At 42.4% G+C, this 23,688-nt stretch overlaps 1 protein-coding gene across 2 annotated transcripts in view; it reads right to left on the bottom strand.

Moving 5' to 3' along the window:
• Positions 1-363: 363 nt before the first annotated feature.
• LOC139814087 (insulin-like growth factor 2 mRNA-binding protein 1) overlaps positions 364-23,688 on the bottom strand; it is a 54,424-nt gene continuing 31,099 nt past the window's right edge. For both annotated transcript variants that reach the window (XM_071780068.1, XM_071780069.1), the window contains exons 2-7: positions 14,609-14,785; positions 13,819-14,202; positions 13,244-13,496; positions 12,469-12,825; positions 11,641-11,892; positions 364-11,345 (exon numbers count right to left, since the gene is read on the bottom strand). In XM_071780068.1, the coding sequence (XP_071636169.1) occupies positions 11,100-11,345; positions 11,641-11,892; positions 12,469-12,825; positions 13,244-13,496; positions 13,819-14,202; positions 14,609-14,785 (1,669 nt within the window). In that variant the 3' untranslated portion in view covers positions 364-11,099. The remainder of the gene's footprint in view (positions 11,346-11,640; positions 11,893-12,468; positions 12,826-13,243; positions 13,497-13,818; positions 14,203-14,608; positions 14,786-23,688) is intronic.

The following is a 23,688-nucleotide window of genomic DNA, read 5'->3' as shown; positions in this document are numbered from 1 at the left end:
TTTCGTTATGAGTAATGAGATGGTCCCGTTTTACCATGCGTACGCTGACGTGACTGGTTTTGATCGAATATTCTCGTCCGTTATTGGATATACGAGGTGAAAGATCGCAGTCGTTGGAGAGGTGCTTCGCCAGGATCCGCTCGACTCATGGCAACGTATGTACAGAGCGTTATATTTTATGTACACATGTACATATGTACAACGTGCGTTTCGACTTGCTGTAACGTGGACATTGTGGTCGGAGGATAATGTTGAAAAGCAGGTCGGCTAACCCGGCAGTGGTACGGCCCAGGATTATCACCGGGCCGACGGGAGTGAGTTTCCCCGCGGAGACTTTTTTTCCCTCAAGAGAGAGTCATCGAGTCAATTTCCGAATTCGTATATTATCATTGGATTACAGTACAACTCGTGTTTATTTGTTATTTTTATTACCAAGTAACATTTCCGCATGTCTTATAACTATGTGATTTTTGTAACTTTGTATCTTTCCAATTATTAAGATGCGTGCTCCAATCCGGGCACGGTTCACGCATCATTTACGCCAGACGGAGTTTAAATGATCGGAAGAAAATCGATGGTGCATTTACGTGTATACATATATTTTGCATTACTATTTATTTAAAATAATCGGAACATGATCGATATGCACTAATATATAGTCGCCGATATATGTATATATATCGATTAACGTAAAGAGCACCTGAAGACAAATGATTACCACTGCCGGGCTAAAAGCGGCGTCTGAGCGATTATCGGCGGTAGTATAACGCTATTTTATGTGCCGGTGTAAAACATATAGTTTCTTCCCGGGAGTGTGTGCGTCGTTTCGAAAAATCGGTATCGCCGCAAGCAGGGAAAATCGCACGCGCGTGATCTACGGACGCTGACAGCTGTTATCCGCGTGTATATACGGACCGACAGCGCGACACTTTCGCGAACCGTAGGAAGAATGAACAAGCGCATCGCGCACGAATATGAAACTAGAAACTGGCAGGGGGAAAAAAAAAGGAAAATTAACAACGGAACGTAACGCGTGAGCGAAGAACAAGAGCCCTGTTCCCGAATAGTGGTTCCGAAGGAATCTTTCCGCCGATCGCTCGAGCGTTCTGCCTGGAGCTGATTCTATCTTCTTTTTCTCGCTCGGTGCAACAAGTGAATAAACAAAGACAAAAAAATAAGAAATAAAGAAAAAACCAAGATTAAAAATACGGAAGGAAAACGCGAACAACTATTCTTTTCTCTTTTTTTTTTTGTGCGCCTGGCAGCATTTTTTTTTCACTTTTCGCTTCTTTTAATTTCATAGAATTCTTGTAAAACTTATGAGGTAGCGATGGTATTACGTAAATTCCCTGTTTATTCATTCCTCTCGCGCAAGCACGGAGTGAAAGGAAAGAAAAATAAAAAAAGAATTTGCTTCCTTCTTTTGTATGCGGGATGTTCCCACTCCGTGTGCGGAGCTTACTCGCTTTCTCCCGGAAACGGCTATTTTGGGTTTTAGTATTATTAATCTCGTCTCTCGACATTGTTTCCAGCATCCGGTCGGTCGCCTCATCTCAGTATTTGGCAGTGTGTGGACAGCCTTATATGTGAGATATAGTTACTATCGAGAGGAACGATCGGTAGATCGTACCTTGAATAGAATCTTGATCGCACGGTGAAAATTCATCGTCCATTTTTTCATTAGGAAATCCGCGGTTTAATCTCCGTTTTTTAATCTCAAATTTTTTATTTCACTTATGAAATATTTTCGAATGACAAGAAACAATGTTTTAATATGTATCTCAATGAAACGGGTGATTTCCTACCGTGCGATCGCTTTCTTGCGGGTGTGATCGTTCCTTAGCGTATATAATCAGTCGCAAAAGTTCGGTAGCAAAGTGAGACGAGGCACACCTGTGCGGAAAACTGCGTACAAAAATGTCGCTCAATTTTTCTGCTCTCGCATCTTCTCTCTCACGCACTCTCTCATTCTCTCACACACACTCACACACACGTATGCACAATACTCTCTTGCTCTAACTTTCTCTCCATCCCATTCACTCGCTTCATTCGCTCCGTTCGACGAACGGCTATTTACGGGTTGCACATAATCTGGCACGTCGACTAATCATCCGCCTCACGTTAATTAAGTTTAAGCTTTACATATAATATATATCTATGTACAACAGATGTATAGTGTATATGCGCTGCGTAACTATGTATACATAGGTATATTTCTCGGGGATCATCGGGGGAAGGGTAAATGCAGTGTAGAGAATAAGTTACATATCCGCGCGGCTCTTCATCATAATGCCCATTATTGGCAACAATAGGATAATAATAGATAATACACCGGGAAGTCCCTTCAACGGGCTCCCGCACCGTCGTCATTACCTCTCTCATTTTTACTTCCCTGTCACACTCTATACTTCTCTAGCTTCGCTTAGATCTTATGAATTACATTACATCTTCCACACACGTTTCTTCACTCTCTTAGCATTAATAAGCGCCATTCTTCTCACCCCTCTCACTGTCCCTATCATCTGGAGGCGCGATATCACGCCCAAGGAGCTTATCTGATATACTATCTGTTTAGCGATATCAACCTGTCACAGTAATAACAATGCCCAAGTGTGTATAATAAGGCCTTCGATTGCCGCCACGTGCCCGGTCCCAGAATTGTTTCCTGCGCCGAAAGTATCCGATCATCCCCCATTTGATTTTCCCACGGACGTCCGATCGCGCCCGAAGTATCTGGATTAAAAAAATCGAAAGAAAGGTTAGTCACGTAGCTCTTTCATGATCCTTAATATTTCATTATGCGTGATAATGATTCGATTCTCGTGGCTATTTCCGACAACTATTGGATTTCCGAGAATATTCGATTATTATCGTAAATAGGTATTGATCCCATTTTATCCAGATGGCTTCGAAGCTAATCGCGACGTCCGGCCACTGCGCATAATTTCGGAAAATAATCGTCAGCCCGTCGAGGAAGGAGAGCGTGACGAAACGATCTCCGTTCTCGAGCGTAACTCGCGAGCAAATCCGAAAAGAGAGCGACTGTTTTTCCCCTTGAAATTTCTCCGGCGGCCTTATCACCGTTTCCTGCACCCGAATCGCACTTACTCCAAATCTCTATCGAAACCCTAATACTAAAGCCCAAAATAATCTACCTCTCCTGGCCGTAATCTGCCATCTCTGTTTTACTTTTGCTTTTGTCAATCACCCCCCAAACTTAGACGCGAACGCGATCCTCGTCCCGTCCCCGAGCGAGGAGCGCGTGACGCTTATTTAATATTTAAAAATCAGTTTAAATCACCTCTTATCGCTATTATTATTATTAGCCACTATTATTAATTAAAGACAAGTATCCTGCAATCTGTTTGTTTTCCAAACGGGCCGCGGTCGCGCGGCCCTGGACGCGAGTTTGTCTTTCTCTAAGCGTTGCTCGCGAACGCGATCGCGGTGATGCGGGATCGATCGTTCGGATTCTGCATGCCGGAATACATGTATGTACCTATATGTAAATATATATATATATTTTTTTTATATATCAATATATCTTGTCGGTGAATCGTGAATAATGTCGGTGAGAGAGTAATGCGGGATAATGTTGAGAGAAACGCGTGTTTCTTCATTTCTCTCCCCTTTCTATTTCCGGATGTGCTACGCGCCACTTGTATGTACTATACAGGATGTTCCTCCTACGGCGATCCCGCGAAATCGATGGATATCGACCAAGTCGATCAAAATTCCAACCATCTCCACCTTTCCTTGAAAGGCCTTCGTAAGAGGCTCGGTCTTTAGTTGATTTCTATCGGATCGGCTTCGTCGCTTCTCGAGGTTTCGCCATCGGTGATAAGAGAAGAACTCTAATTCCTGTTGTGTGTGCGTTGGCATTCGGTTTTGAAGATCGGATGCATCTGGATGCCGTCCGCAGAGAGCTGTGCTGCGTTCACGACTGGTCCTGGATTGCGTTTGATCGATCAATGAAAACGAGAGCATCCTGGCTCGAGAGCATCTCGTTCGTCTGACTCTTTCTTCCTGTCTCTCTCTTGTCTGAGTGTATCTTCGTGGAAAGTCCGTTATATACTGCGAATCGCGTAGCTGTTACGCGTTAGACGCTCTCTTTATTTATTTATTTTTTTTTAAATACCTTTTCTCGCTCACAGGCATGTCGGCCTGAGATTCTGCCGTCTGTGCACTTTTTTTTTCCTCTTGCGATTTCACTCTCGTAAGTGTTACGATGCGCGTGTTAATTATCGTCCACCGTCACGCGTTTGTGCGAGTTCTATTCAACTTGCTGAAGAATGTTCGGCGATGTCCATGCGGAAAACGTCGATTCTTTATTGGTGTAGCGATATATAAAACTGCTTCTAATGAAAGAACGTGACGGAAGATAACGGATAAAACTGTGTTGCGCGAGAGTCCTTGGAGACACGTTGATGATGTTAGAACGCGCGTTCGTACAAAGAAAAATGGAGTACTTATTATATCTCGAGGCTTGTACAATAATTGAAGTGGTTTTTTTGTTTACGGATTGATTCTTCCGATTGTTTTTTTTTATGACGATGATATTCTTGTTTTCTTCTTCGGCGGAATGATTAATTTAAATTTTACCTTGTTTCGCTCGAAATTCCTATTTTTAGCTTAATCTGCCGGGATAGTACAATCTTAGCCGAGCTTAGTATAATCTTCACTTTTTTACGCGATCTTCGACAGTAAAATACTCTAGAATACTAACATTTAGCAATAAATCGATTTTGTACATTTGTTTGTCGATATCTCTACCAGTAGATTAAGTTATATTTCTCGCCTCTAACTTTTCGCGCGCCTCGCGGGCACGCGCAATAATTTATAACGTTAAAAATTTTCTTTCTTCTTTAAGTTATTATTATTATATTAATAATTTCATCTATTCAATCATCGTTTGTTATTTTGTTTGATTTGTACATTCTCTTTCTTTCTCTCTCGAGCGTGCGAGCGGGTTGTCTCTCTCTCTCTCCTTTTGTCTTTCTTTTTCTATCTGTTATTAGTGTTTTCTGAATGCTTGAGGAATCGGCTGAATAATGTTCCCTTCTTCCGTCTTCCTTTCCTGATCAAAGAGGCTGCTTCTATCTGCTGTCTTCTGAGTAAAAAGTATGCAACTTCCGTCTTTTTTCTTATTTTCATTCTTTTCTCTTAATTTTTTGATTCCGAAACTTTTTCTAAAAAATTCGTCGCAACAAAAATATCAAAACTGAAAGACCCGATGAACGAGCGAAAGGTGTGAGTTTTCGTATGCGGGGGCACATCGATCTGTCCGCGGGAAGAACGCAGCGATTAACGTTTTCGCGCGATTTGACATTTATATACATTCGTGACCATTATGTATCTATATCTAAAACTTTGGAAAAATTTTGAAGCAATATTCCAAATTTGTCTTTGCGCGCCAGTTATCGGCGATACGACGTTCTAAGAAAAAAAAAAAATAGATAGAGATCTCCTGTTCCTCTTGCCGAGATATCGGACGCCGCGTTTTTTCCCGGAGCAAAAGCTTTGTTCGCTCAATTTAGAAAGAGATACTCCGAAAGAGGGCGGATGGGCGATGGTACCCGCCGAAAGCCGACTCGACGAGGTCCCGATGGAGTATATATACCGCACCCCGTGGACCTCTCCTCGGCGACGACGGGTCTTTTGTGATAGGGGCGATTCGCGTGTCTCGCTTCGCGTGTCGTGCTTCATCTCTCAAGTGTCCGGACTGTTCTTCCTTCATCGACTTAAAAAATTTTGAAAGTACGGGCCAAAAAGGAAATCAAAAAGATGACGCGTGATATGACATTGGTCTTGAAGTAGCGTAAATGATTCGTCGACCGTGAGAATAAACGAGGGCTTGATTCCGTATTTTGCTATCTCCCATTCTGTATCCTTCCCCTTGCTCATTTATCTGCGCATCACTGTAATTGTTCTCTGCATTTTTTTGCCTCTGTTATCGTTGCATCCTGTTCTATAATCGGCAATCTATTGCTGTGATAGTACTAGTTTTGCATGCTGTGCGAACGTGTGTGTGTTTCTCTTGTCCCTTGGCACTTTCTTCCGTTTCGCAACTTCTTTCTTCTTTACAAGCTTTAATACAAATCTCTCCCTCTCTCTCTCACTACTTCTCTTCTCCATCTTTCATCATTTAAATATTTACGCTTGATAAATAACCGCGCGGCACGGGTCTGGGCGAGGGTACACCTCTACGGTGGTACGACGCGCGAACAGGGTCCCTTGCATAAAACTGCGAGGTTCCTGGACCGGGCCCCGTCTCGCCGACGGCTTCGCCGAGCAGACCCGCGGCCGCCGCTTCTTCGAAATATATTATTAAATATAATATACAAATTTATATCCCACTAAAAAATCTCCTTCACGTCGTAATCTTTTTCCCCCCTCCTAAAAGCGAGCGAGCACAGCGCAAAAAGCTGCGCGCCTCATCCCCCCGATTAACTCTTATAATCCTCTCTCTCTCTCTATAACGTTAATTTATCCGTTTTCCCGCGAAAATCATTTCATTTTGCCACTCCTCTCTCTCCTTATCTTACATTAAAAAAAAAACTCTCTCTTTATCTCTCTCTCTCTCTTTGTTTTCTCACCTTAATATCGTAAAAATTCATTAAGTTATTAAAAACATCTAACAAAAAAAATGAAAAAGAAAGATTCACTTGGAGTCTCCCCAACAATGTATCAAAAATAAATCTACGTTCTCAGACTCGTTTTCCTCTTTTATTCTATTTTCGATTTTTTTTATCCTTTTCTTTGTTCTCCTTTACTCGTGTGCTAGTTCGGCGCTTCATCCTTGCGCGATGCAGCGGAAAGAAGACTCGCATTATCGTCGCGCATTCGACATTAGATATGTGACAACCTGATCCTCACTTTTCTTTCAGTTTCGTTCTCACAATCACAAATATGTCGGTTATATTTAATCTTCATTTATACAAGATTCTTGTTTCATCTAAGCTTTAGATCTAAAAACAGAGATAAACATTTAATCGAGTCTACGAGCTTCTATATCCACTTTCATAAACACGAGTTAAAGTTGACCGAGGTTATAAGACAGAATTAAGACCTCAGGATTTTAAAGAGACAGAATGAAAAGGTGTTTAATCAATCTTTAGTTTTTATTTTTCGGAAAAGCCGAGAATTAAATTAGTTATTTATGTGCAAGTGAATTTTATTCTGTGGTTAAACATCAAGTTTAAGTCCTGAGGTCTTAACTCTGACTTTTATCTTCTTGATGTATTTAGATCTATTATAAACTGTGATCAGCGTTAACCAATGTTTATGGAAATCGCAAACTTGATTAATAATCAAGGATGAATGGATAATCGACGATGAGAAATTAGATTCATTTAAAAGCTCACATCAGTGTTCACATCTTTCTTTAAATCCAAAGCTTGGAGGAAATAAAAATTGTAAATTAAAGTTAACAACACTTCTTTGTGGCTGTAAGAATGAATGTTATCGAAAAAGACGCGGATCGATTAGTCACACATTTAATAATTAAAATCGAAGATGCGCGATAAGATAATGTGCGTTTTCATTTCTCGCTGCAAAAAGTTCTTATCGATTAACACTCGCGAAATACTATTCGCACACTCCAAAAATTCAATTTTTGGCCTTTTCCGAAAGAAATAAAAAAAAAGGAATAAAGATCGATTAAGCACACGATGTTAAATTTTCTTTCACCTCTCATTTTTTCCATGTCACTTTTAAATCTTGATTATCTTATTTATCCTTAACCTCATGTATCTTTGTACTAAACGCATACCGAACGCCGAGAGTGTAAATCGGCGGGCCCGTGGGGCCCGTCGTGTCACCAGACGTGGGCGCCCCGATGGGGTTCCACGTGCCGATACCGGTGCCGCCTCGGTTGCGCGCCGACGAGCTCGATAATCGCCGATCGATCGTAAAAAGTGAGTCCCGCATTTCTGCCGGACAATAAACTCGAGTGGTAATCACTTGATGGCTCAAATAATTACGAGAGAGAATGAGATCGGCATTCGTTTTAAGAGTTCTCTCAATTTTTTTTAGAATTTATTTGAATCTTGGAGAACGATCGAGCTTCAATCGGCGCGAGACCGTGCGCCGTGATTGATTAGTCCGTTGTATTTGTTGAATTTCCTTGGTCATGCTTAACGACCGCTTTGTAGGGTCGGTTTTCTCGACTCCGAATCTGATTTGATTCATCGCGTTCCCCGTCTCGCTGCCTCCGCCTCATCTACCTGCCGCGCGATCGATCGTCTGAAATTTCTCTCTCTTCCTCTCTCTCTTTCTTCCCCTATCGCTCTAAAAGCGTCACTTCGGAATGTCTTCAGAACTCGACGCAGCGACTGTGACGCGTATTCGGTCACTAGTATACCAGCTGGAGCAAGGTCGCCTTCGACATCACTGTTGGAGAACGACTTCGACGCGAAATCGCGTCCTGTTTTCTTTCTTCTTTCTTTCGTTTTGCCTCGCCAAACGTCTCCGCGTTATCCTCGGATCATCCTCGATCACGAAAGGAATCTCCTGGCTCTGTGCAGCGGGATAATAATGGCCGATTATACGCGCTGCCAGTCGCGATATCGATGCGAGATCGAGATAGTTGCGCTCCGCGGTTATCCGCGCCCGGCTGATTCTGCGCGCCCCTATAACAGCTATAATTTGCAAAAATTACGGGGTTCGCAGACTCGTCGGAGGGACGCCTCGCGGAGGCTCCGTCTCGACGCTCGTCTCGGCGACACACCATCCGCGGTGAGAGTAAATGTCGCGATTAAACGTCACGACACTTCGCTCTTCTGTCGTCCCTCTACTCTCCCTCTCACTACCCTTCCATCTCTTTGCTTATCTTGCGTTAAGCCTGATTCACCCTTACTCTTTCCTTCGCCTTTCCTCGCCGTTTAACTTCTAATCAGTAATCAAATTACTTATCAATTAATAATTATTATTCAACACACGCACACTCACACATTATTACATTCATGGTAAAAGTAAAAATCCCTGAAAAGTTTTATCGGTTCACTTTTTATCCCTTATGTCCCCTCCTTCGCTCGCCGTCCGTCTCTCTTTTACTTCCTTTGTGTCTAGCTTTCTTTCTTTTTCTCCTTTCTCCTTTTCTCGCTGTTCTTCGTTGCGTACCGACAGTCGCTTTTTCATTCTCTCCGTGTGTTCGAGAAACGTCCTTTAATAACGCTCTTTGAAAACGTGGCACAAAACGGCATCCGCGTATCGTACCGATATGGTATTACACAATCGGACTTTCGTCTCCTGTTTCAGTTTCCTCCCTCTTTCTTCTTCTTCTCTATCATTATCAATCACTCGTGCCAAGCGACTTGATGTCTCGTCGGTGTTGTCTTCGATATCTTGATGACTGCTTGTCGATTTCCCCTCCCACATTCACGTATCTGATTCCTCTCTCCTTTTCTCTCTTTCTTTCTTTCCCTCTTTCACTTTCGTAGCTGTTGATGAGGAACTTGAGGCGAATAGAGCGTACACGACGCATTTCACTTCACTAATACGAAATAACTCATAGTCGCTTCTTTGGTATTACGTGCGAGGAGGGGCGGGTGGGGCGCGGGGGTCGCTTCTATTCTCTTCTCCTCCTGAGGCATCCTGGCTTATGTCTACGACCGGCAACGGGTCGCCGTTCCGCGGTACACGGTCTCGGTATTATTTAAGTCTTGTATTATCGTTCAACGTCTCTGAATTGTGTGTATAAAAAAACTGCACCTAATCTGTATATTTTTTGCTTTCTTCTTTTTTTTTTTAAGAAAAACCGCTTTCCTCCTGTAGTACTAGTAAGAAGTAAGTAAATAGTATAGCGATAATAGTAGTAGGTAGGTAGTAGGTAGTAATAATAGTATAATAGTTGCAGTAGTAGTAACAGATATAACATAATATGTAATTGTCACTTAACTTCTCTGTATATTATTAACTTTAATATTAGATAGACTTTTTCTTTTTTTTTTAGATTAATCGGTTTATCGCTTCTCCCGCGCGTTTCACTTTCCTTTATCGTATTAAATCTTTAACCGTAATGCAATGAGGTAATAAGGTTGTGTGTGTTTTTCTTCTTTTTCTATTTTTTTTTCTTATATCAGTTTGTTTCTCGTCGAAGAGTCCTGTTTCATCGGCGGCGGTGGTTTCGTTAGCGCTGCGAAATTGGATCGTGCGCGGCTGTGTGTTAATTGTCGCTTTTCGTCGCCATCGCGGGGGGGGGGGGGGGTGCGCGCGCGAGCGGGACGCAGACGCGACGCGTAGAGCAAAGGGGGAAAACGTCACAGTCCTCGTCAATGAGAACGGGAGTTCGTCGTGAGAGTCAGCGATTGCGTATGGGCAGTGTCTGCCTGGACAAAGCCAGATTCGATAATATACACTCGGTGCCTCTCCGATCAGTCGCGGGTTCTCGCCTTTTACTTCGCCTACCATTCCGTGCTTTGCGTTCAAGTCGCGACTCGCGAGAATCGCAATCGTTTCAACCAAATGCCAATGCGATTGATCATTCACAACATGCGCGTCCCCATTGTCGACAAGAACGCTTTACCTAAGATAAATTAACCATTCGCACGTGATTAACATCGATCGCGATAAATGCGCCCGTGTCGAACCGAACGGAGGGCCCGAGGCCTCGTTGACTCTTCAGATTGACTTACAACAGTCAAGTCTTGGAATTAGAATCTTTGGGATTACGAATTCTTCGTTCGAATTCTCAGAATTAACTCTCCGAATTGTGGACTCGCCGAGCGCTCCTAGAATTCCTATTGATTCGTCGAGTTCGGACTTGTGGATCGTTCCTGATCCACGGAGCCCGAGGTTCGACGGGAACTGTTACTATCAAGAATTATCTCACAGTGTCGACGAGTCCGCGAACCTTGCTGGATCTCGGTCGAGTTAATTCTCAGAACGTTGCCGCACGTCTTCCTGTCGCAATCTGCGCGTCGCGCACCCTCGTTCGAAGCCCTCCCCCGACGGGGAGGGTCGCGCGCGCCCCGCGAGAAAAGGTCGCGATAAGCTCAGCCTCTCGACGAGAGAGAATGTCAAAGCGACGACGAGGCCACTCCGGCGAATGAAGCGGATGGGCGTCGGTCCGCGTCAGGTCGGTGTCATCGATGTTAATGTTACTGCGGCGATGATGGTGACTGCGGCTGCGGCTGTTGCTGCTGTTGGCTCGATGGCGAGCCGGCAGATTGCTGTTGGGAGCTGGACTGCGACGTCGTGCCGCCCTGGGAAGTGGCGCTGCCATCTCTTTTAGAACGGGAGGCACCTTCCTGGCTGCTACCGCGACCGGCGCGTGAGCCAGCACCACCGGTTCCACCAGGCGTGCCTGATTGCAGTACCATCGCGCGGATTCTTCTTTGTGCCGACTGCAAGAAAACCGGAAATTTGTCACTATTTTAATTATTATGCTAAACGAATTATATTCATAAAGAACACACTTCACTCCTAATTTAATAAGAGAAAATTGCCTGTCTATCGATTAGCAGTCTTTTTAGTGTGTCAGTGACTTGTTATTTCTTTCGGTGGATTTGAGTAAAAAAATTAATCATATGTAATAACATAATATTAACATATTTCATAATAGATCTGATATATATATAAATAATATTTAAGTATCAAGTATCTACTCATAAAAATTATTTGAAAAGCCAGCCTCCTTACCTGAACGGAGAAGAAGGGACCGAGTATATGGACAGTTGTTTCCTCTTCGGCTGAAGGAGGAGTCGCTTGCTGTTCTGACAATTTTATAACGCTACCGGTCACGCGCTGTAACTCCCTCACGTTTTGACCACCTTTGCCGATGATTCGGCCAACCTGAGTACTGGGCACGAGGATCTCGATGGTCAGTCTAACGTCTTCAGTGCCGGAGACGTATCCCTCCTCCCGCATCTTTTCAAAGATCAAGTACTGGGCCTGAAATCGCAGTTTTTGATATTGTACAAAATTAAATTCTTCAGTTGTCTCAGAAATAAATTAATATAAAACGAAAGTTAAAAAAAAAGGATGTCGAAGGGTCAAACGGGGCCGATTCTCGCATGCTTAGTTCGACGAGATCGGTACGGGGCCCTTTCTTTAATATTCCTGCTGATTCAAGTTGATGCATAGATGACAACATCCACCCAAAATACGCAGGGTAACCGCGAACATTTTTACGGACTTGAATGTACTACACAATCTTTCCCGTAGACGACTGGATTTGAACCCGCGACCTCAACATTGGTAGACCGAAGCGATACCTTATCTGCCAATATGGCATCGACATTATGTGGATGTTAAAACCCTTCAGACATTACTTTGGCGTTATCATTAACGAAACAAGCTTTATCTTTTTTGCGTATTTAAGTGTGCTTATTTGAATCATAATACGTAAAGCAAAGAAAGGCGCCGATTTAACATTTGTGTGCAAAATTGAAGAAACTGTGAGATAAAAAGTCAGGAATCTCATTCTTGACCGAGAGATCACGGTACAACGGGGACGATTGCGCTTACCTTCCACTGAGATTCCGGGGAGCCGACGATGGTGACCTTCCTCTCAGTCTGTTGCTCAGCCGGCTTATCTTGTTCAAGGGGAGCGATCTTTACGCTCGCGCCAGAGAACCTGATTATGTTACGGATGTGGGAGCCTTTGGTACCGATGATGGCGCCGACGCTGTTATTGGGAATGTAGAGGAAAGTCGTCTCCTGGGTATCGCTGGCGGGGACGCCCTGTTGAGTAGGCAGGCTGCTCTGGTAGGGATACGGGGCGGGTCCCGAGCCGTAGAGGCCGGGTCCACGGGAGCTGTAGCCCATGCCGGCGGTGGACATCATGGCCATCGGATGCAGGCCGGGGAACATCATGCTTTGGGGCTGGTGAGGATAATGATTATATCGATTAGAAGCCTCGTCGCGTTGCGCAACGGCGTCTTTGACGCGATCGACGCGCTTTATCTGCGCCAGACCTTGACGAGGTCGACACTCGAATCTTTCTAGATTAACTAAAAGCTTGACGAAAGAGTTTGCTTTACATTCCAATTTTTGATAGCAAATATTCAATCTAAAATTTTTAATAGAACCCTCCGAAATTTGATCCTCGTATAACAGTGTCACTTGCAAGTCATTGAAATACGTGTAGGTATTTATACTTGTTTGCATTTGCACTTTTTTAATTATTTATATTTTTCCTATATATTTTTTTTAATCTACGGGAAAATTCCAAGAAAATTCTTCCGAAAATTATATGCTTTATTATATTGAGAATAGGTGGGCAATATGCAATGGGACTTACAGCCATAGCTTGCAAATCGTTTTCGTAGCTCTGGCGCAGCTTGCTGGAAATCATGGACTCAGCTTTGCTCATGTTATCGATCGTGCCCTTAACCGTGATGATGCGTTCGAGGTTGAAGCTATTGATGTCGTTGATACTGCTGACGGTGATCTTCGTATCGGTGTCCTGCATGATTCTCTTGATTGTGTTACCGCCCTTACCGATAATCCGACCGATGAGATTGTTGTGCGCGAGGATCTTCAAAGTTATCTCACTGTCGACAAGCAACGTAATAATATAATTATCATCACGATTCAATTATCGGCGAAATATCGCAAGTCGATCGATCGAGCAACGTAAATTAAAAACTGTATTTATAATATATTGAGATCGGGATGATCGTGAGAGTTAGCATGCTAAAACCGAATTAACAGTTATTTGGACAAAAATAACGAAAAGTTTTTAATATATTAATATTTAATATGTTATAGTTAACAAAATATTTGATATAAATATATTTTTATCTAATATATATTCGACCGATGTACGATTTAATTTCGGAAGGATCGAAGAGAACTCACGACGCCGACTCTTACCCCTTGTTCGTATTGTTGGCCTCTTGTTGCATGACCTCCAGGATCTTCTTACATGCGTTGGTACAGTTCTCGGGATTGCCGTAGATAGTGATAGCTTTTTCCAGAGATCCGACATTGTCCTTGCGGTGAACATCGACGCGGGCGCGCGTCATCTGCGTGATCTGCCGTATGGTGGAACCCTGTCGGCCGATTATCGCGCCTACCATGTCAGACTGGACAAGGATACGTAGCGGAAAATCGGTCTGGCGACCAGATCCCGGCAGCCCGGAGAAGACCGCGCCACTGCCGCGCTGGCTCCGGCCCCTGCGCCGGCTCTCCGCCGAGGACATCTCCACTTTCAGCGGATTGCCGTCGAGGTCGTAGCCATTTAACTGGTTCACAGCCCTGTGAATAGCGAGATCATTGAGTATCTCTCCCGGCCGGGTAAGGTCGGTTCTACAATCAGTTGTATGTCGTAGTCAATGAGAGAATTTCTTTTTCGAAAACAAATTTTCCACATTGAACTATCGGCTACGTTCCGACATACGACTGATAGTAGACTCGGGTTAAGCCGTGCCGATGATGACGTCATCAACTTTCGTGCGCATCATCTGCGAATGCCTAAAGTTCTAACGTGAATTCCGAATATGAATGTATACATATGGCGAGAAAGAACCTTCGCGATTCTTCGGAACAAAATGTGAACAAAAGCAAGAGAAAGCAACGTTTTTGCCTTATTCATCTACGCCACAAATTTCCTCGATTTTTCGCGAAATCACAGGAGATAAAAGAATTGTGCCAATTAACGTACTGCTGTACTTGTTCTTGCGTCTCATAGCTAATGAGTACGCTCTGTGTATTTGGGTCCCGCGACGGCACTTTTTCGATGCTCTGAACCTGGCCGTAGTTGGAAAACAGCTGGTCCAGCTCCTCTGGTCGTATTTGGATCGGTAGATTGCTCACGAGGACTTTAGCGACTCCGCTGCTGCTGTAAATAAAATAATAACAAGATTAGGCGATACACACGTTTCGGCTGCGAACATGTAGAAGTAACACGAAGCTGGGTAAATGATACTTTATATCAACGTAATACAAACATACACATATACACGCACTTATGTTCTTAATTAATATCTAATAACGCGATATTAATATCGTTAGGAGCATATAGCGAATGTAAAAGATATTTTCCATACTACCGCATGATTTCTTCTATCTTGGTTAGGTATTTGTATTCGTCTTGACTGAGCAGAGACTGTAAGCGAAGGAAGAGAGAGACCATGTAAGTGAACTCTCGAACGCGACTGTGATAGAATTATACGGCAGCAAGCAAGATTCCAACGGTAATCGCTAATAAACTTTGAAAGCCGAGCTGTAACCTAGCGGGGAGTCGTCGGCTGTTTACATTACATCGCGACATTGTTGCCTTATTATATGTATAACGAGATATATCTGTTGACGCCTGTCGTCAGCGGACAATATTAATTTTAAACTTTATATATTTACCAAGATAACTATCTTTATTACTACAAGTTAATTTATAATTTTAAAACTAGTTATATATGCGAATATTATAGTTTAACAAAAGATGAGAACAAACTGCGTGCAAAATAAGATGAACGAAATTTCACGTGTTAAATAATAGTTGTACAGAGCTGAGAATATTTTTCCCAGAAACGCTTTATGGGAAATCGATTGGATATCATCTCTTTAATGCCTGAATGTGTATCAAGCAACAAGAATGCCTGGTTTAGCAGAAAATTTTATATTTGTGAGATCTTTTCGCTTCTTTTCCATTTATGAAATCTTTCTTAATGATTGTTCCTAGAACAGTATAGAAAAATATTCAATATTATATTATCTTTTAACGTAATATATGATGTTCAATGTTATATTAAATACATACATATTTTAATATTATCTTATAATATATAGATATATTATATTATAATATTATGTATTATACCTACATATTATAATTTTTAATGCTAAAAACTCGATAAGATTTGTAAAAGTTAAATTTTAAATTCGATTAAAATTATAATTCGATAAAAATTAATTTTTTTTTAAGTTAACGAAATAAAATGTCTTGTTAAACGTAAAATTTTAGTTGTATCATCTTCTTTGTAAGCCTTCGTATGAAATCTTATTTATAATCACAAACATCTTAAAATTTGGTTAAAAAAGAATTTATCACTAAGGATCTCGTTACTCCAATACATTGTACGTTATGTCTGATAATTAGGACATAATGTGGAAAGGACAATTACTGTTATAAAAGTCTTTTGAAGATCTTGGATCAGGCATTGAAACAAATATTTCTGCGCGAGGTTGCCGGTTAACGCGGTGAGGTTAAATTTCATTTTAGCCGGCTTTGCGTACTTTGTTCGGGCTTGCACGAGCGTGAACCGTGCTTGCGCGTTTAGGTGCATCGGCGCGGCCGCCAACGACATGAATGAACCAAACGGCAAGTAAGAAGAGCACGCGGAGTGTGAAGAACAAAAAGGAGGGTGGAACGACCGAGGGAGCGACTCTCACTTTCGTAGGTATCGATTTTTCAGCGGGCCGACCCACTCATCGACGGTGCCGCGGCGAGCTTTCGAGCAACCTTGAAGAAGACGCGGCGAACGGACTCTCTAGCATCTACTCCGGGTCCGAGGATAAGCTCCATCGTACTTTCATGAGATAGGACGATTGCGTAATCGATCTTGCGTAACCCAGATTAGCTATGAGTATGTTTCTGGCCAATTAAATAACGAATCGGTCATCCGGAAATATCGTCAGGTTAAAATTCCGCAAGAATTGGTCGATAAACTGCGCGCTTCTAAATGTCATCGAATGTTTCCCTCTCATGGAAAAATTTCTACATAAATTTCGACATACTTTTTAACTGTTTGTTGAAATAATTAAGCACGTCTATCAAAAATAAATGTACGTTGATTTTCCGATATTAATATGCAGAGAATTTGTATTTTCGTTCCTGGATGCATAATTTAATTAAAAACTATGTGATGCCAATAATGTTTGCTGCCTTCTTGAAATATATCAAACTAAAAAATTGAAAACCTCTCTCTTCGTGCATTGTAAAAATAATTCATGGAGAAAGCGAAATGTACTCGATGCACGCAAGATGCATTGTCCGCGGTCGCGATGCACTTACATGCAACGAGGGATCATTCCGTATTAATATTGCAATTCACGTTGAATTTATGAGCAACTGTAGTATCATAAATTTATTTAATCGGTGAATCGAGGATCGATAGTGTTGCAATGTTGATTTCTATTCGCGTAATAATGCTCGGAAATAAAGTGCATACAACCTTGTTAGATAAAAATACAGCGATAAGAAAATTAGTGCAGCATATTAAAGTTTACTCATATCTTTCACGATTAAATGTATAAATGAATGAAGATACACTCTCTCTCTCTCTCTCTCTCTCTCTCTCTCTATCTCTCTGAGAAAAAGATATATGAAAACTAACGACAAATTAGGCGTGCGTTCGCAACATTATGAAATAAAAAGGGATAAAAAGAGGGGGGTAGAAAAGACAACGATGCATTAAATGTGCGGGCGCTCGTACACGCGAGGAGAGAGAGAGGAGAACGGGAGAGATACGATGGACGGCGAGCAATGTGGGGGTGGGAGGGGGTGGGGCCTTTGTTTCGCGTACTTCCCTTTAGGGGATTTTCGGCGGTATCCGTAATATAGCGCGAGGAGTGCGTGCACCGTCTGCTTCGTGGTTCCCGCGGCCCACCACCCACCAGAGGACTCCCTCCTCCCGTCCTCTCCCTCTCTTCAACCCTTTTGCACGCACGTGTGACTCGTCGGCGATTTCGTCGGGTCACCTTTAACGAAAGGCGGGTTTTCGCGAGGCAAGGGAAACGAAAGGAGGACGAGCAGGAACATAGAGAGGGCGTCGGGAGGGAGGGAGGAGAGAGAACGAGAGAATGAGAGGGAGAAGGAAAGAGAGCCTTTGCGGACAGGGATGGATCGCGGCGGGATCACCCCCGTGGAAGAGCTTTTGATGTCCCGGCCTAAGACACCTTTTTTTCGGCCACTCTTTTTCTTCCATCCGCCCCACTCTCTGGCCGCCCTCGTATTTTTTTTGGCGTTTAACGAGTCGATGGAGCGAGCATGGTGACCGAGGTGCTGAAGAGAAAGGGGAATGGGAATGAAGAATGGATAGAAAGCGCGGGAGAATCGACCGAAAATTTTGAAGATGTCGTTAGCGCGATACGGATCATTTCGCGAAAGGAATTGAGGGATTTCTGTCTTTGAACAGTTATATCGGTCTGCTCGTGACACCGCAGGCCAATTTCTCGATGACGTCTTGATAAAACCTCTCGTGACACCGCAAGCCTCTAGATCTAATTTGCTCCTGGGGGCAATTAATCTCTCAAGATTCTTAAAATTGAAATAGAACGATGTGCACATCGATTTCTTAGAAGTAAAACAGGAGAAAATGAATTGGGCGGTCACGTATATGTATATAAATACAGCCCTGCCTGAAGAACCATCGACGTCGTCGACTTGCGCCGTTCGGACGCACGGCGCCAAAATCGATCTTGAAAAGGGAAAGTGTTAGCGACGTGACTTCACATACACGCATCACACACGAGAAAAATCGCTGTATGAAAGCTGCTGGCCAAGGGCGTTCACATATTAAAATCCAGGAAGTCCCTGCAGGCTCCCCCCATCTGTTTGTCATTCTCAGAATGAGATCGACGAATCGAGAGATAAAATATCTCTATTTTCCTTGATATCTTCACGGCCGGAATTAGAAATTTCATATCCGCCGATACCTTGGATTATCATATCAAAGTAAATAGAGAGAGGGTACATTCTGTCGGTTGCTCACAATTTTGGTATCGATCATATTTAAGATAAAGCACTTCGGAATGCTGTTATCAGTCGTCCCTTTTCTAATGTATAGAATTCACGGATAAACTGTAAATGTTTTTATCTGTTCGGAAAATTTGAATGGTGAATTATAGCTCTTACAGCATTAGAATTGTTTTTCGGAGTAATAGATTCAGTTGCTGACTGATATTTATTAAAGAATGACGTGTTTTAGGTGATCTGTCCGATAAGTGTCTATACTATTTTTATTTCGAATTTTGTTTGTAGAAATAGAAAAAAACGTCGGTCTAATGTGATGTCGCGCGTTCGAGATTTGTTCCATCTAAACGCATCTTACAATTAAAGGTTCCACGTATCGAAGGTATTCGGAGGGCGGGAGGGCATGTCGTTGCGCGATTCGACATGAGGATGAGGATCGCGTGTAGGCAGGGTACCTGCGCGACCGCGTGGCACGTGCGTCGCTTTCCATTTACGCCTGCGTGTGCGTGACGCACGCACGTGCGCACGGCGCCGGCCGAGACGCCACACACGACGATGTCTAAGTGCGATTTTAGGGGGAGAACCTCCCAGCCTTCATTATCATTATTCAACGATGAAAAATATATTAATAAAAAGCTTTATTATAAGAACTATAATTTAATTTTAAAAAATTTAAGAGAAATTTAAAACACAGAATTGGTTTTCTGTATTTGGCACGATTCATGAGTTGTATTCGGGATAGAGGGATGACCTAAAACTAAAATTTTAAATTTTTCAGATATCGAAGTGTGCTGACATAAGCATACGCATTCCAAGGGAGGATCTATGCATTTTAATCGCAATGATAGCGTCATATCGGTATGTGGAAAAGACCGATGTCTCGTCGCCGTGTGCTATCTATGGATACGGTAGATAGATAAGATAAACACATGCAACAGGGGGTTGTTAATATTGACACGGTCGACTCTAGCTAGAGCCGCCACCCTATTTCCACAGTGTCGACGGCGCGGCGTGTATCTGCGGCAAACCGCCGTGCGTCAGCCAACTTCCAAGTAATTTTTCCGCGATAAGCTCGCGTATGGAAAAAGAATTAGTACCCCGGTACAGGAAACCGACATATACGTCACCGGATATCGAATTAAGGGTATCGCGAAATGTACAATACGGCGAGGGAAGTAATATACTAACAATTGGCCGACGAAATGAGCGATAAATCTCGCATAACTAAACTATTTTCCCTGAAGTTGCAAAAACTTGCTATTTTTGCCACCAACCTAGACGTGAACCTTTAACATTCAAAGAGAGATCAATGAACGAACGTCCTCGTCCGAAGCGGATGTTTTTGCGATTTAACTCAAAGTTATGAGGAAGCTCACGAATACAAAGGCAGAAATTAAGCGAGGGTTTTGAAGCAAATGATGGAAATTAAATTGCGCAACGCGATGTGTCATAGGAAGGAAAGGTTACAGACGAACCATTAAAAAATTAAATTTTAATACAATCAGTTTTGAACATAATATTCTTTCATATATTATCATTAAAAGAGAAACGCGAATTTTTTGTTCAAATTAAAATTTATGCGTTTCAATTTTGTTAAAATACGTCCTTGCTAATTGTTAGCTTTTGTGTCAAAGAAGTCAGATGGTAGCTTTAGTAACTAATTAGCTGAAAGTCTGACTTTTAGTGTCAAAACAACGATAAGAATTAATCCGTTTCATTTTTGCATTTGAGCATGATGACGCAATATTGCGAAACTGACTGTCGCACAAAAATATCTAACAATAAGGCGCTACACAAAGCGTACAATCTGTCGTATAAAAAATATCTCACTTCTATGCTTTTTCACGTGTAATATTTCATTACTTTCATAACCACGTATTACGCAGCGACATTAATGTCAAAGGAAGAAAAAGAGTACTCGCTCGTTCTACAGAGTCGATCTAGTCAAGAATTTCAACAGCATTACCGTAGTTATAGACTGCGAAATTTCATGAATGCAAATCAGATAAACAACTTTCACTCCTTGAGTGGAGAAATAGTTCAGAAGTTATGGTGTCGCGCGATTTATATCGAGCCATGCATGCGTATTTAAAAAAATAAAAAAAAAAAACCGGATCTGAGAAATATTATTTCTAATATTCTTTAATTACATTCAGTAATGTCGCGATTGAGAAGTTCAATTAAACAGCATTCTTTAATCAAATCCAATTATTTTTTTACACACATAATTGTGAAAATATCGTCTTGATAAAAATATTAATTTAAGATATTCTATAAGATTCTATATTTTTTGGAAAATTTTGCGCAAGTAACAAAATTTCTATAGCTCTAAGTTATAATTTTCGTAAGTTGATTTGCCGTTTATCAGAAATAATTTGCCTTTTTCATAAAGGAGAATAGCTCTCAAATGTAGAATAGCTAAAGCAACAATAAAATCAGAAAAGCGGCAGGAATTTACGGCAATAAATCGTTTACGTTGTCGAGGGCATAAATGTACCGCGAGATGCACGACGAGTGCATCGACACGATTGCGGCAAATTGTAGGAGGGAGACGATAACGACGTCACGGCATTACTTGGAGATAAAAAAGAGGAGATAGAGGAAGAACGCAATAAGAGAAGAGCGCGCGGTAAGAATGTAGGAGATAACGAGTAGCGGCGGTGATATCAGAAACAGGAATTGCATAACGTTTGCGAATAATTGCGAGCATCTGAGAGTCAGCGTGTCACATGTCGCGAACATTAGTTCCATAGACATATTGTTCTTATAATTATTATTGCTTTATAATTACGATATATTAGCGCGACGCGATAATTTAATTTAATAATCCTCACCTCAGCGCGGTGAGAAAATTGCACGTTGCATATAGCCAGAACTTATACGCTATCTAATGCATTTTGTATGGAAAAACACCAGGTTAGATATACACAGCTAAGTTGTTTATACACAGACTCACTTGCGCTATAGATAAAGTATAACGACTCGCTGTCTGGAAAAACGTGAGTTCGCACATTTGCACCGTCATATAAAAAGTTGAAAAGATGAAAGATGTGAGTGAAAAAGAAATGAGACAACACACACATTGCTTTGCGAAATAATAACAGAAACAGTATTTTGTGCCAAGGTATAATAATTACTAATTTAGAATACTAATGAAAGTCGATCGCTGGCCTTTCATTATCAATAGCTATTATCAAACTGCCAATACATCTACATGGCATTTAAACACAAAAAAGGCAGCGAGTGATATAGTTATTCGTCCACTGTCTCGTCGTTTCTTCATGGCGGACAATCGCGTTGGCGAGTTATCCATCGTACGCGTCCGTTGCGTATCAGGATTTCCAAGAAATAGTCTTCGACTCGAAATAGTCCGAAACCCACGTCACTATGTTTACCGAAATGACTTGACATTTCGGCCGGCCTAGAGTAATGCGCGACTCCGATCGCGATTTCCGATCGCTCGGGAAACAACGCGGGATCCCCGGAGGGAGGCGGACGTCACGCGAAAGCGGTGTCAGCGACCGACGTCATTCGGAATGCACCAAGCGATGACAGTGGGCGTATTGGAAACGGTGACTCAGCGTAGGAATTATTAACGGATAGCTCGTAGTACCCTACGTTCATTCAGCGACACCGAGGAGCGAGGCTCCTCGCGGACGTCGCGGCGAGGGTTCCTCGACCGTCTCGCGGCGCGGCGAAGATCTAACTCCGTTCCATCTGTTCTTGTTTTCGTATAAAAAAAAAAAAATTAATGGCGTGAGGTCCTCTCCCTTGTGCACAAGAAAGATCAAAGCGTGAACGTTTGACCGCAATTTTTAATATTAATTCTCCGTTCTCGATTCACCCAATAGTGAATTTTCTTATGGAGGATTCTGTCCTACGCGCTTGATTTTGAGAAGGAAAGGTATCGAATGCGACTGTTTGTGCTCGATATCGTATGTTACAGTTGCTTCGGCGGACGGCAAAGAAACGATCGATAAGTACACATGGATAAATGCAGACACACGTACGTCTTTGGATATACGTATGTTAAGCGGTTAGGTATAACGACCCGGCCCCGTGTTCGATCGCGCGAAACGCCGTTTCGATGCCGATAAACCCCGCTCTTTTTCCTCTCTCTCTCTCTCTCTTCGTCCTTTTTCGCCGCGGCGCCTTCTTCCTTTTTGAGAGCTTCCGTGAGAAAGCGGCGGATGGCCACGGCGATTCAGGCGTGTAATAGAGTGCGATTTTCTGTACGAGATGCACGGACTCCGGTCGATCGAGCTCATCGATGGTACCCGCGTCTCGCCCTGTCGAACCATCCTATTTCACGAAGCGGAAGTTAATTCTACGTTTATATGCGAATTGCAGCGTTCTGCAATCACGTTAACTGCTGTCGTCGCTACCCTCTTTGTTGATAAACGCCACCGGCGAGAAACATATTCATATATTAAATGTGATTCTGATGTATCCTCCGATTGTCAAAGCTGAATTAAATCGCACTGACTCGTTGTCGTTTTCCATTTAGATACTAAGAACTAAGCGCTATAAATCTTAAAATATGAGTGGAAACTGACAATTAAAAGTTAAAGATTATGATGAATGCCCGTAAAGTTGCTCTCAGACTGGATTTTATCGAAATCAGATTATAAAAGTAATACCATTGAATTTATATTAATTAACTTTTAATTTATTTTTCCTGGAATTGTCGTCGCTTTAATTCGAAACGGACATCTCATGTACACGTGGAGAAATCGATTTTCGAGTAACGATGAAGGACGTGAATTTCCCTGCAGAGATTCATGACTGATTAAAAGGCAGCCGGTTCAAAATGAAAATGGTTCTGGTATTAACTCCGGGGGATCTCAGTTTCGTATTATGCCGCGACCGGCCTCGATGAAGGCAGAGACCGCTAAACGGTCGCCTTTATTTTTAACTTCACATCCAGAGTTCCGCGCGTCGGCAGTTGGCCGATGCCATGAAACAAAAGCGCGCGTTTATTTGAGCTCAATACTATCGAGCTCTCTCTCTCTGTCGCGTCGTGAACGACCGGACACGAATCGAATCGGACC

The sequence above is a fragment of the Temnothorax longispinosus genome, chromosome 6, assembly GCF_030848805.1.
Source record: "Temnothorax longispinosus isolate EJ_2023e chromosome 6, Tlon_JGU_v1, whole genome shotgun sequence".
In the NCBI taxonomy this organism is placed as follows: domain Eukaryota; kingdom Metazoa; phylum Arthropoda; class Insecta; order Hymenoptera; family Formicidae; genus Temnothorax; species Temnothorax longispinosus.
Note: the sequence above shows the minus strand (reverse complement) of the source record. Positions and strands in the feature narration are given on the sequence as shown.